Genomic DNA, 14,623 nt, shown 5'->3' with positions numbered 1-14,623 from the left:
TTCTGGTCATATATATGGATGGACGGAATCTGGTAATATATATGGCTGGATGACTGGTTTCTGGTCATATATATGGACGGATGGATTCTGGTCATATGCAGTATATGAATGAATGGATGGATGGTTGTATTCTGCTCATATATATGGATGGATGGATAGATGTATTATGGTCATATATATGGATGGATGAATAAATTCTGGTCATATATATGGATGGATGGATTCTGGTCATGTATATGGATGGATGGATGGATGTATTACGGTCATATATATGAATGGATGAATGGATTCTGGTCATATATATGGATGGATGGATGAATGGATTTTGGTCATATACATGGATGGATGGCTGTATAGATTGATTACAGTCATATGTGGATGGATGGAATCTGGTCATTTATATGGATGGATGGATTCTGGTGATATAAATGGATGGATGAATGGATTCTGGTCATACATGAATGGATTCTGGTCATATATATGGATGGATGAATGGATTCTGGTCATATAATGTATATGGATGAATGGATGTATAGATTGATTACAGTCATATATATGGATGGATGGATTCTGGTGATATAAATTGATGGATGAATGGATTCTGGTCATACATGAATGGATTCTGGTCATATATCAATCAATCAATCAATGTTTATTTATATAGCCCCAAATCACAAATGTCTCAAAGGACTGCACAAATCATTACGACTACAACATCCTCGGAATGGATATGGATGGATGGATTATGGTGATATAAATGGATGGATGAATGGATTCTGGTCATACATGAATGGATTCTGGTCAATATATGGATGGATGGATTCTGGTCATATATGGATGGATGGATTCTGGTCATTTATATGGATGGATGGATTCTGGTCATTTATATGGATGTATGGATTCTGGTCATTTATATGGATGTATGGATTCTGGTCATATATATGGATGGATGAATGGATTCTGGTCATATATATGGATGGATGAATGGATTCTGGTCATATATATGGATGGATGAATGGATTCTGGTCATATATATGGATGGATGGATTCTGGTCATTTATATGGATGGAAGGATTCTGGTCATTTATATGGATGGATGGATTCTGGTCATATATATGGATGGATGAATGGATTCTGGTCATATATATGGATGGATGGATTCTGGTCATTTATATGGATGGATGGATGGATTCTGGTCATATATATGGATGAATGGATTCTGGTCATATATATGGATGGATGAATAGATGGATTTTTTGCACACTCTTGGCATTCACTCCATGAGCTTCAAGCACATCTGTGAAGTGAAAATTAATTTCAGGTGGCTGCCTCTTGAAGCTCATGGAGAGAATGCTTATACATACATACATACATACATACATACATACATATATACATATATACATATATACATATATACATACATACATACATACACATACATACATACATACATACATACATACATACATACATATATATATATACAGACATACATACATATATACATACATACATACATACATACAGTTTTTGTGTGGCACTGACAAAAATTAAAAGGTGTCTGACCCCCCCCCCCCGCCGCCGCTGTTCTGCCACAAGTAGCTTACAGTTCTGCCTGGAACACTGAAGGCGACCCAACAGAGATTTAAAATGACGGCGCGGTTTTGATTAAATTACATCGGCTTCAACTTTTGTCAAAACAAAAAACATTTTTGACGTTTGACTCGGTGTGTTTTTGAGCAGTCGATCTGCAGCAAAGAGCATCCAGGGGATCGCCGCACCACAGAAGACGCTAGGTCACATGACGTGCATGGATTAAAGGCAAAACCTTGGCTGACTCCTCCCCCTCACCTTTGGCTCCACTCTTAGCGGCTAATGGAAAACGATGTCGCGCCGCCGCCGCTGACGAGGCGTGGGCTGGCGTCCTGACAGAATGAGTCCGCGTGCTTCACCCCGGCCTGCATTTGACATAAATACCAGTATGCTTTCATCTTTTAATGGAAATGGCGGAGCTGGAGGGTAACAATTAAAAGGGTGTAATAACGCTGAGGGGCCATTTAGACGGCCTGGAGTAAGGCTGTCATTTCTGCTGTGTCGCTCACGTATTTCGGGGTTTAAAGTTGTGTTGCGGCTTCATCATCGTGTTGTGTCGTGTGGCTTTTGCAGTCATGCTGTAGCTGAAAGTTATATTGCAAGTCAAAGCAGACGTGTAAACAAAAGCTGCTGCTCGCCACAACTCTTGTTTGCACTGAGAATAACATATTTTTAACCCTTGTGTAATGTTCATATTGTTGGGGTGCAGCTTATATAACGGTGCGCACTACCGTCCTGAAAATAGGGTCTTTGCATTATGGCTGTCAGTGGAACAAAAATCTATAAATTAGCCGCACGGTTTTATAAGCCGCAGGGTACAAAGCGTAGGGAAAAAGTAGCTGCATGTAAAATTTCAAAGTGCGTAAATTCACCAAAACATCACCGTGGAGTTACTGACTGTTTAGCTGATTGGAGAACTAGCTTCTGTAGCTAGCGGGTCCATTACAATGACTTCTGTTTTGTTTGGTCAGCCGTTTTACTGCCGTGTTACAGACACCGCTTGGGAACAATTAAGGTATGTAAATAAACACAAAATATTTATGTGTAAGTAACTCAATTCACAACTTATATATATCCATGGCTAATATACGGAAAAATATTTTTTTCTTTTAATATTGAGTGGGTGTGGCTTATATAACGGTGCGCTCTACTGTCCTGAAAATAAGGTCTTTGCATTATGGCTGTCAGTGGAACAAAAATCCATAAATTATCCGCACCGTTTTATAAGCCGCAGGGTTCAAAGCGTAGGGAAAAAGTAGCGGCCGCGTGTAAAAATTCCAAGTGTGTAAATTCACCAAAACGTCAGCGTGGAGTTATAGAGTCTGTTTAGCTGATCGGAGAACTAGTTTCCACAGCTAGTGGGTCCATGACCATGACTTCTGTTTTGTTTGATCAGCCGTTTTACTGCCGTGTTATTACAGACACCGCTTGGAAATAATTAAGGTATGTAAATAAACACTTGCAAAATATTTCTGTGTAAATAACTAAATACACAACTTATATATATCCATGGCTAATAGACGGAAAAATATTTTTTTTCTTTTAATATTGAGTGGGTGTGGCTTATATAACAGTGCGGTCTACCGTCCTGAAAATAGGGTAATTACATTATGGCTGTCAGTGGAACAAAAATCCATAAATTGGCCGCGTTGTTTAATAAGCCGCAGGGTACAAAGCGTAAGGAAAAAGTAGCGGCCGCGTGTAAAAATTCCAAGTGTGTAAATTCACCAAAATGTCAGCGTGGAAGTATAGAGTCTATTTAGCTGATCATAGAACTAGTTTCCACAGCTAGTGGGTCCATGACCATGACTTCTGTTTTGTTTGATCAGCCGTTTTACTGCCGTGTTACAGACGCCGTCTGGAAACAATTAAGGTATGTAAATAAACACTTGCAAAATATTTGTGTGTAAATAACTCAATACACAACTTATATATATCCATGGTTAATATATGGAAGAAAAAAAAAATTGTATTTTAAAATTGAGTGGGTGCAGCTTACAAAACGATGCGCTCTGTCGTCCTGAAAATAGGGTCTTTGCATTATGGCTGTCAGCGGAACAAAAATCCATAAATTTGCCGCACCGTTTTATAAGCCGCAGCGTACAAAGCGTAGCGGGAAAAAAAGTAGCGGCTTCTTGCGAAAGATTCAAGTGTGAATGTTCAAGGGTGTTTGTGGGGGGTCTTGTGTATGGGGGCTCCGGAATTTGTGTTACTACACACCTCTGACGGTTGTGACACAGAAAAGAGCACAAAATTGTAACAACACAGTTGGCGTGTTGAAGACGTGTGAGATGTTCAATATCACTAACACGCCTCCTTCCTTCCTTCCTTCCTTCCTTCCTTCCTTCCAATGCCGCAGCTGGAATGCAGCGAGACATATCCCTTTCTGGGGTCACACCAGCCCCCCCCCCTCCATATATTGACGCAACGTCGCCCTCTGAAGTGTTTTCCCATCATGCATCGGCGCAATTATCGGCAGTCATTACCAGACGACGCGCGCGACCCCACTTTTTGGCTAATGCAGGTTTTTTTTTTGCCCTCTTCCCGTCACCACGGTTGTCCCGACACCGCCGGCAATTAAGCAAGGCGTCACTCATCTCATTGGACGCTGCAAATTAACTGCCAACGCTGTACTTTAAGGCGGCGGCGAGAGCTGGTCGTCCGCGAGGCTGCCGCTTGAAAGTGAGCTTGGAGGAGGGCGGGGGGGTCAGGGGGGGGGGGGGGGGTGAGTTCATTAAGATGGACAGATAGCAGGCCGGGTTTGCACGGAGGAGAAAACTGTTGACATAGCAGCAGTTTCCCTCCGGAACCACAACACAGCGTGGGAAAAATAAATGAAAGCAAAAAAAATTATATTGCGGGGCTTGGCGATACGGCAGAAAACTGATATCAGTGCCTTATATGTGTCGATACTGATAATTATTGATATTTTTTATGATTTTTTCTTTCACCAAGTATTATCTCAGAAAACACTAAGCCGCTCAGGCAAATCATGTTGGGGATATTCTTGTTTTTTTTCCCTGTTTGTCTTGTTCCGGCAAATTTTATTTTTTTTTATTTTTTTTTAACAACATACATTTATAACTCACACAGAAGTCAATGCATTTTCAACATCAAGGGAAGAAAACAAAAGCAAATACAGATAGAGTATTAAATATAATAAATAATAACAATAAAAAATATGACAAAAAAGCGCTACCTAAATCACGTTAAATGTTTTTAACAGAGATATCAATTTTAAGGCAAATCATATTGTTTAAAAATGCATTTTCCCGCACCACCATAATGACACACATTATGTGGTAGGCCTCAGTATTCATTAAAAAAAAAAAAAAGTAAATTTTTGGTCACAAACTTTTGCACAGCATTCACTTATATGACACAATCCAAACAACCTTCCCTAGTCATGGTGCAAAAAAAAATAAGGCAGTCTTTAATTTCTACATGTCTGCTGCCATGTTGTGGACAATGTGGTCAACCAGATTGATGACCTTTAAATATACATTATGGCTATAGCACAGCATTCACTTATATGACACAATCCAAACAACCTGCCCTAGTCATGGTGCAAAAAGAAGGAAGTCTCTGATTGCTACATATTTGATGCCATATTGTAGACAACGTGGGTCAACCAGATCAATGACCTTTGAATATACTTTGTGACCATAGCACAGCATTAACTTATGACACAATCCAAACAACCTTCCCTAGTCATGGTGGAAAATAAAAAGGCAGGCTGATTGCTACATGTCTGCTGCCATCTTGTAGACAATTTGGGTCAACCAGATTGATGACCTTTGAATATACTCTGTGGCCATAGCACAGCATTCACTTATGAATTGGTTTGAATTGAATTAGTTGTTTGGATATGACACAATCCAAACAACCTTCCCTAGTAATGGTGCAACAAAAAGGCAGTCAGATTACTACATGTCTGCGGTCATATTGCGGACACTGTGGGTCAACCAGCTCGATGAGCTTTGAATATACTTTGTGGCCATATCACAGCATTCACTAATGACACAATCCAAACAACCTTCCCTAATCATGGTGGAAAAAAATGCAGTCTCTGATTGCTACATGTCTGCTGCCATCTTGTAGACAATGTGGGTCAACCAGATCGATGACCTTTGAATATACTTTGTGGCCATTGCATAACATTCACTTATATGACACAATCCAAACAACCTGCCCTAGTCATGGTGCAAAAAGAAGGAAGTCTCTGATTGCTACATATTTGATGCCATATTGTGGACAACGTGGGTCAACCAGATCAATGACCTTTGAATATACTTTGTGACCATAGCACAGCATTAACTAATGACACAATCCAAACAACCTTCCCTAGTCATGGTGGAAAATAAAAAGGCAGGCTGATTGCTACATGTCTGCTGCCATCTTGTAGACAATTTGGGTCAACCAGATCGATGACCTTTGAATATACTTTGTGGCCATAGCATAGCATTACCTTATGACACAATCCAAACAACATTCCCTAATCATGGTGGAAAATAAAAAGGCAGGGTGATTGCTACATGTCTGCTGCCATCTTGTAGAAAATTTGGGTGAACCAGATCGATGACCTTTGAATATACTTTGTGGCCATAGCACAGCATTCACTTATGAATTGGTTTGAATTGAATGAGTTGTTTGGATATGACACAATCCAAACAACCTTCCCTAGTAATGGTGCAACAAAATGGCAGTCAGATTACTACATGTCTGCGGTCATATTGCGGACACTGTGGGTCAACCAGCTCGATGAGCTTTGAATATACTTTGTGGCCATAGCACAGCATTCACTAATGACACAATCCAAACAACCTTCCCTAATCATGGTGAAAAAAAATGCAGTCTCTGATTGCTACATGTCTGCTGCCATCTTGTAGACAATGTGGGTCAACCAGATCGATGACCTTTGAATATACTTTGTGGCCATTGCACAACATTCACTTATATGACACAATCCAAACTACCTGCCCTAGTCATGGTGCAAAAAGAAGGAAGTCTCTGATTGCTACATATTTGATGCCATATTGTAGACAACGTGGGTCAACCAGATCAATGACCTTTGAATATACTTTGTGACCATAGCACAGCATTAACTAATGACACAATCCAAACAACCTTCCCTAGTCATGGTGGAAAATAAAAAGGCAGTCGGATTGCTACATGTCTGCTGACATCTTGTGGACAATGTGTATCAACCAGATCAATGACCTTTGAATATAATTTCTGACGATTGCATAGCATTTACTTACATGATATAATCCAAACAACCTTCCCTAGTCATAGTGGGCGGAAAAATGCAGTCACTGACTGCTAAATGTGTGATGCCATGTTGTGGACATTGTGGGTCAACCCGATCAAAGATCTTTGAAGACACTTGTAGCTTTAGCGCAGCATTAAATTGTATGACACAATCCAGACAACCTTCCCTAGTCACGGTGCAAAAAAAATAAAATAATGCAACCTAAAAGTCAACACACAAGGTCACACGCAACAACCCGTTCAACTAAACATTGCGGACATAATGAAAAATGTCCATACACCCTAAAAAAAACTTCAAAAACGACATCATTTAAATCCATTACAAAGCATGATGGGAAAAATGTAACTCTCTCCACACTCATCCAGGTTTAGCTGCCTGATATTTCTGATTGATGACCAAACTTAACGAAGGTCGTCACGGATGTCAACAAGGCAGGAGTTGATCCATTTTTTTTCCATCCATTTTCTACCGCTTATTCCCTTTTTGGGGTCGCAGGGGGCGCTGGCGCCTATCTCAGCTACAATCGGGCGGAAGGCGGGGTACACCCTGGACAAGTCGCCACCTCATCGCAGGGCCAACACAGATAGACAGACAACATTCACAATCACATTCACACACTAGGGCCAATTTAGTGTTGCCAATCAACCTATCCCCAGGTGCATGTCTTTGGAAGTGGGAGGAAGCCGGAGTACCCGGAGGGAACCCACGCATTCACGGGGAGAACATGCAAACTCCACACAGAAAGATCCTGAGCCTGGATTTGAACCCAGGACTGCAGGACCTTCGTATTGTGAGGCAGACACACTAACCCCTCTGCCACCGTGAAGCCCAGCAGGAGTTGAACTCTCACAAAATCTTAATGTACTATATTATATATATATATATATATATATGTATATAGACACCTCCCCTGTCATCATTTTCAAAATGGAGGAGGCTGATTTTAATAGCGGTAATTTGAAATTGCATAAAGGGAAGAAGAATAAGAGCTATTCAGTAGGATTTAAGGTCCAAGCTTACATCACACTCAATTTTTTACTGCATGCCTTTGGTAAGTGCCGGAGTGAGAAGAGGTTTTAAAATAATTAGCGCATGCTTACTTTTACCGCATGCCTTTGGTAAGTGCCGGAGTGAGAAGAGGTTTTAAATTAATTAGCGCATGCTTACTTTTACCGCATGCCTTTGGTAAGTGCCGGAGTGAGAAGAGGTTTTGAATTAATTAGCGCCCCGGCGGCAATTCAAGGAAATACGGTATATATATATATATATATATATATATATATATATATATTCCACCCATTTTCTACCGCTTGTCCCTATTTTATATACATATATTCAAAACATAAATACGTTTGGACAGGCCTGCCTTCGGTAAGTGCCGGAGTGAGAAGAGGTTTTAAATTAATTAGCACATGCTTACTTTTACTGCATGCCTTTGGTAAGTGCAGGAGTGAGAAGAGGTTTTAAATTAATTAGCGCATGCTTACTTTTACTGCATGCCTTTGGTAAGTGCAGGAGTGAGAAGAGGTTTTAAATTAATTAGCGCCCCTGCGGCAATTCAAGCAAATACGGTATATATATATATATATATATATATATATATATATATTCCACCCATTTTCTACCGCTTGTCCCTTTTATATACATATATTCAAAACATAAATACGTTTGGACAGGCCTGCACGACACAGTCGGTTTCGGTCCACCTTTGTTGTTGTGGTTACGACGTAAAACCCTTTCATCAATCTTCTTAAAGGCTGTAACCAAACGTTTAAAAAAAGGTGCTCAAAAGGTGACATCGCCAACTAGTGGGCCGGCGTGCATATTGCACTTTAAGAGGCAAATACATACTTGAACATTTACTCGGCAGACATGTTTTAGACGACTGAATATCCGGTTTCCGTCAATTCTGCCGTTCGAGACCCAGCTCGTGGGATGCCGACTGTCCTCCGCGCCGCCTTGCGCAAACGCAGACGCCGTACCCTGCAAACAGCCCCTGGCACCAAAGCGTGCAAAAGGGGAACGTGTTGTTGCCGTGACGATCCGCCGCATGCTGATGTGGTCTCCCAGGAACCGCTGAAGGACAGCTTTCCAAAACCAAAACACATTCCTCTTGATGTGCTGATTAAAAAAAAAGGTGCATGTTCCAGGAAATTCTTGACTTTGGTAGGTTGGCATACGGTCAGGGGGACTGTAAGGTCACATGTTGCTGTGGCCTGCACTTGACCGCCTGAACATGATTTGATATCAGCAACAACAACAAAAACAAGTATCGGCTGATATCGTTTTGCATGTAAAATGCGCGATACAAGCAGTCCACACTTCTCCAATAAGCACACAATTTCTTTCTATTTCACCAAAGTCATTTGCTAGGCCTATAGGCTAATAGGAGCGAGCAGCTACACAACAGCCAAGCACACAATAGCACACTTGCTAAACATACGTCATCATCATTGAACAGTATAAAACATCACATTTGTCAATATTATATATTTACAGTTGCATATTACTTACACGTACAAAGTCCCAAAAGCAGTATTAGAAAGTATCCAGTAACAAGTGTGTCCGCATCGTTCAGCTTTGTCAGAAAACAAAACAAATTACCACCCCACTTCAATTTAAAGACAGCATATTGTTAATTTTTACGACCGACCCTTGTTGTAAAAGTTGACCAAACCTTTTCCAACTTTTCTAACAATCAGCACTCCGCTTCAACTTAAAGACAGGATAAGTCCATTCCAGACTATTAATAACAACAACCAAATTGTGTTTTTCATACCTACTATCGTTCTCTTTTTGAGTAATTTCACTTGATTAAACGTTTTCTAACACAACAATACAAGTATGTAAGATTCCTGCAGATACGGTATCAGATTGGTACCGGTATCTGCACATACTCAAAGCTTTAATACTGTATCTTGATGAACATTGATACTAAAAATATCATTTTCATGTGGACCGATACTGTTTTGGACGCAGACGTGTCAACATGCGTACATTTGTTGTGTTTAGTGCAAAAACCGACTCATTATTGAGCCTTTTCCGACCTAAAGACTACAAGGACGGAGCAGCTACACAACAGCCAAGCACACAATAGCACACTTGCTAAACATACGTAATCATCATTGAACAATATAAAACATCACATTTGTCAATATAATATATTTACAGTTGCATATTACTTACACGTACAAAGTCCTCAAGGCAGTATTAGAAAGTATCCAGTAACAAGCGTGTCCGCATCATTCAGCTTTGCCAGAAAACAAAACAAATTACCACCCCACTTCAATTTAAAGACAGCATGTTAGTGTTTTTACGGCCGACCCTTGTTGTAAAAGTTGACCAAACCTTTTCTAACGTTTCTAACAATCAGCACTCTGCTTCAACTTAAAGACAGCATAAGTCCATTCCAGACTATTAATAACAACAACAAAATTGTGTTTTTCATACCTACTATTGTTCTCTTTTGGAATAATTTCACTTGATTAAACGTTTTGTAACACAACAATACAAGTATGCAAGATTCCTGCTGATACGGTATCAGATTGGTACTGGTATCTGCACATACTCAAAGCTTTAATACTGTCTCTTGATGAACATTGATACTAAAAATGTCATTTTCATGTGGACCGATACTGTTTTGGACGCAGACGTGTCAACATGCGTACATTTGTTGTGTTTAGTGCAAAAGCTGACTCGTTATTGAGCCTTTTCCGGCCTATAGGCTACAAGGACGGAGCAGCTACACAACAGCCAAGCACACAATAGCACACAAGCTAAACATACGTCTTTATCATTGAACAATATGAAACATCACATTTGTCAACAACAAAAACAATTATCGGGTGATATCGGCTTGCATGTAAAATGTGGGATACAAGCAGTCCCACAGCAACAACAGAGAAAATGCGACACTTAGCTTAAAAGCCTACTGAAAGCCACTACTAGCGACCACGCAGTCTGATAGTTTATATATCAATGATGAAATATTAACATTGCAACACATGCCAATACGGCCGCTTTAGTTTACTAAATTACAATTTTAAATTTCCTGCGAGTTTCTTGTTGAAAACGTCGCGGAATGATGACGTGTACGTGTGACGTCACGGACTGTAAGGAAATATTAGCCCAGCACCACTAGCGGATAAAAGTAGTCTGCTTTAATCGCATAATTTCACAGTATTTTGGAAATCTGTGTTGCTGAATCTTTTGCAATTTGTTCAATTAATAATGGAGACATCAAAGAAGAATGCTGTTGGTGGAAAGCGGTGGATTGCAGCTGTCTTTAGCAACCGAGACACAGCCGGTGTTTCTTTCTTTTTAACACAGAGCGGTCTAGCGAACATGTTTCTCTACGTAAACCGGCATGTTTTTGGATGGGAAAATTGTGATATATATCTTACTGGAGACATCATTGGATTATTCCTCCTCCTGCAGTAGCTGTTTAAAAGGCAGCTGTGAGCTTGGCTCCTCTCTGAGACACTGCGTGTTCACCGCAGCCATCTGACCTCGAGGTATGTCTTTACAATCTCACTAAAACAATAAGCAGATAAGGGATCTTCCAGAATTATCCTAGTAAATGTGTCTAATTACATCTGAAACGCTCACACAGCCGCCGCCCGGAGCTGTCCCTTTTTTTTTTTTTTTCTAGTTCTCCGCTATCAATATCATCATCCACAAATCTTTTTTATCCTCGCTCAAATTAACGGGGAAATTGTCGTTCTCTCGGCCCGAATAGCTCTTGATGCTGGAGGCTCCCTTGTGACGTCATCGTGTGCTACTTCCGGTACAGGCAAGGCTTTTTTATTAGCGACCAAAAGTTGCGCAGAAGTATCATGCTAAAACGTCGTGGTATGATGACGTGTGCGCGTGACGTCACGCATTGTAGAGGACATTTTGTTCCAGCACCGTTCCCACCTATAAGTCGTCTGTTTTCATCGCATAATTCCACAGTATTCTGGACGCCTGTGTTGCTGAATCTTTTGCAATTTGTTCAATGAATAATGGAAACGTCGAAGAAGAAAGCTGTAAGTGGGAAGCGGTGTATTGCGGCCGCCTTTAGCAACACAAACACAGCCGGTGTTTCCTTGTTTACATTCCCGAAAGATGACAGTCAAGCTTTACTATGGAACAGAGCAGCCAAGCAAACACACACGAAGTACAGTGTATTATGCAGCGATCATTTCGAAAGATCGTGTTTCGAAGAGGGTCCTTGGCGAAGGGCAGAGATGGGCATAACCACCACCCGTCGACTGGTGCTGAAGAAAGGTGCGGGGCCGACCTACATATAATCTCACTAAAACACTAGTAACACAATAAATAGATGAGGGATTTTCCAAAATGATCCTAGTAAATGTGTCTAATAACATCTGAAACGCTCCCACTGCCCTCGTCTTTTTATTTTTTTTCTAGTTCTTCACTCTCACTTTCCTCATCCACGACTCTTTCATCCTGGCTCAAATTAATGGGGAAATCGTCGCTTTCTCGGTCCGAATCGCTCTGGCTGCTGGTGGCCATGATTGTAAACAATGTTCAGATGTGAGGAGCTCCACAACCTGTGACGTCACGCGCACATCGTCTGCTACTTCCGGTACAGGCAAGGCTTTTTTATTAGCGACCAAAAGTTGCAAACTTTATCGTGGATGTTCTCTACTAAATCCTTTCAGCAAAAATATGGCGAAATGATCAAGTATGACACAGAATGGACCTGTTATCCCCGTTTAAATATGAAAATCTCATTTCAGTAGGCCTTTAACGTCTTTCGATTTTTTTGTTTTTGTTTTTAATTAGACGTAGGTTTTGTGTGTGCGTGTGTGTGTGTTGGCAGAGCAGCGCATAAAGAGGATTTTTGTCATTTCTGATCATTTATGAGGGCACCAACAAGACATAGGTGTTAGGATTTGTTTGTGTGTGTTAGCAGGGCAGCATAAAAAGGGGATTTTTGCGATTTCTGATCATTTATGAGTGCACCAATGAGATGTGTGTGTGTGTGTGTGTGTGTGTGTGTGTCGGCAGCGCAGTGAATAAAGAGGATTTTTATGATTTCTGATCATTTATGAGGGCACCGATGAAACGTAGGTTGTGTGTGTGTGTGTGTGTGTTTTGGCAAAGCAGCACATAGAGGATTTTTGTGGTTTCTGATCATTTATGAGTGCACCAATGAGACTAAGGTGTGTGTGTGTGTGTGTGTGTGTGTGTGTGTAAGAATGTATCTTCTAACTTTTAGTGTCCCTATTAAACAGAAAATACACTTCCAATTAAAAAACACACATGTCATTTGAACAGAAAGGCAGGCGTCAAAACACACACACACACACACACACACACACACACACACACACACACTACCGCAAAAACACACAACTCGCACGTTGGCGTGGACGTGCACACGCCACTAAAACATGTCTGCTTGGGTAAAAAAAAAAATAAAAGTCACACCGATAAATGAGATAAAACACACAAAGCGCGGGGGGAAAGGACACAATCCCGAAAAAGACACACACTAACACACAGTCCGCGAATGACAAAACGTCGCGCGACGTGGGTTTAAAGATGGAAAAAAAACGTCAAAATGCGTGTCCGTACCTGCTGCTGCGTGGACTCTTCTCCAACTGACGGAGTTTGTGTGTCGCCCAACGTGTGTGTGAATGTGTGTGTGTGTGTTGATCATGCTGATGTTGCCACTTCCTTGTTTCTACCGCCCCCTGCCGGCCGCCGGCGTCATGACACCTCCGCGCACGACAACACGGCACATTTCACGCTAGACACGTCCACTACGTCAGTGGTCCCCAACCACCGGGCCGCAGAAGAATTTTTTATTAAAAAAAAATAAAAATAAAAATAATAATAATGATGATTTTATTTATTTTTTTAATTTTCATTAAATCAACATAAAAAACACAAAATACTCTTACAAATAGTGCACCCAACACAAAAAACTCCCCTTTTAATGACAAAAACGTCCCTTTTTCATGACAAAGAAGAAAGAAAAAAAAAAGAACATCAAAGGACACCCCCCCCCTTGGTAGAGTGGCCGTGCCAGCAACTTGCGGGTTGCAGGTTCGATTCCCGCTTCCGCCATCCTATTCACTGCCGTTGTGTCCTTGGGCAAGACACTTTACCCACGTGCTCCCAGTGCCACCCACACTGGTTTAAATGTAACTTAGATATTGGGTGTCACTATGTAAAGCGCTTTGAGTCACTAGAGAAAAGCGCTATATAAATATAATTCACTTCACTTCAAGCGTTGACCGGTCCGCGGATACAAAAAGGTTGGCGGACCACTGCACTACGTGACATAATGCGTGTTTTTTTATACGATATTATGTTTACTTTATAGAAGTCACTTTCTAAGGCTTGGAAATGTGCTTTTGTTGCGTGCGGAATCAGAAAAAAAAGTCAAACGTATAGGCCAGGGGTGTCCAAAGTGAGGCCCGCGGGTCATTTTTTTTAACGGCCCCACGGCACATTTTAAAAAATACGATTAAAAATGTTTTAAAACGTTATATATAAAAGAGAAAATGGGTGGAATGTAACAAGAACATGTTGCAATGTTTACTGTAATAACACAAAGCTGCCATGCAGGCTGTTTCTTCCTTTAAAAAAAAAAATAATGAATCAAAATCAATGTCATTATGAATTATTGAGCTATTCAAGGCTCCAATTACGTCACGTTAAATATTCCACTTTGAGATATTTTTGGGGGGAAAATGTTGGATATTTTGTGTTTGCCATATAAAAAACTGAGCTGTTTTT

The 14,623-nt window shown here is 40.7% G+C and overlaps 1 protein-coding gene across 2 annotated transcripts in view; it reads right to left on the bottom strand.

Moving 5' to 3' along the window:
- Window positions 1-13,589, bottom strand: part of elmo1 (engulfment and cell motility 1 (ced-12 homolog, C. elegans)) — a 214,730-nt gene extending 201,141 nt beyond the window's left edge. The window contains exon 1 of one of the 2 annotated variants that reach the window (XM_061897072.1): window positions 13,454-13,589. In XM_061897072.1, the coding sequence (XP_061753056.1) occupies window positions 13,454-13,538 (85 nt within the window). In that variant the 5' untranslated portion in view covers window positions 13,539-13,589. The remainder of the gene's footprint in view (window positions 1-13,453) is intronic. The other variant, XM_061897073.1, reaches the window with a different exon arrangement.
- Between the last annotated feature and the right edge of the window lie 1,034 nt (window positions 13,590-14,623).

The sequence above is a fragment of the Nerophis ophidion genome, linkage group LG04 (genome assembly GCF_033978795.1).
Source record: "Nerophis ophidion isolate RoL-2023_Sa linkage group LG04, RoL_Noph_v1.0, whole genome shotgun sequence".
Classification (NCBI taxonomy): domain Eukaryota; kingdom Metazoa; phylum Chordata; class Actinopteri; order Syngnathiformes; family Syngnathidae; genus Nerophis; species Nerophis ophidion.
Note: the sequence above shows the minus strand (reverse complement) of the source record. Positions and strands in the feature narration are given on the sequence as shown.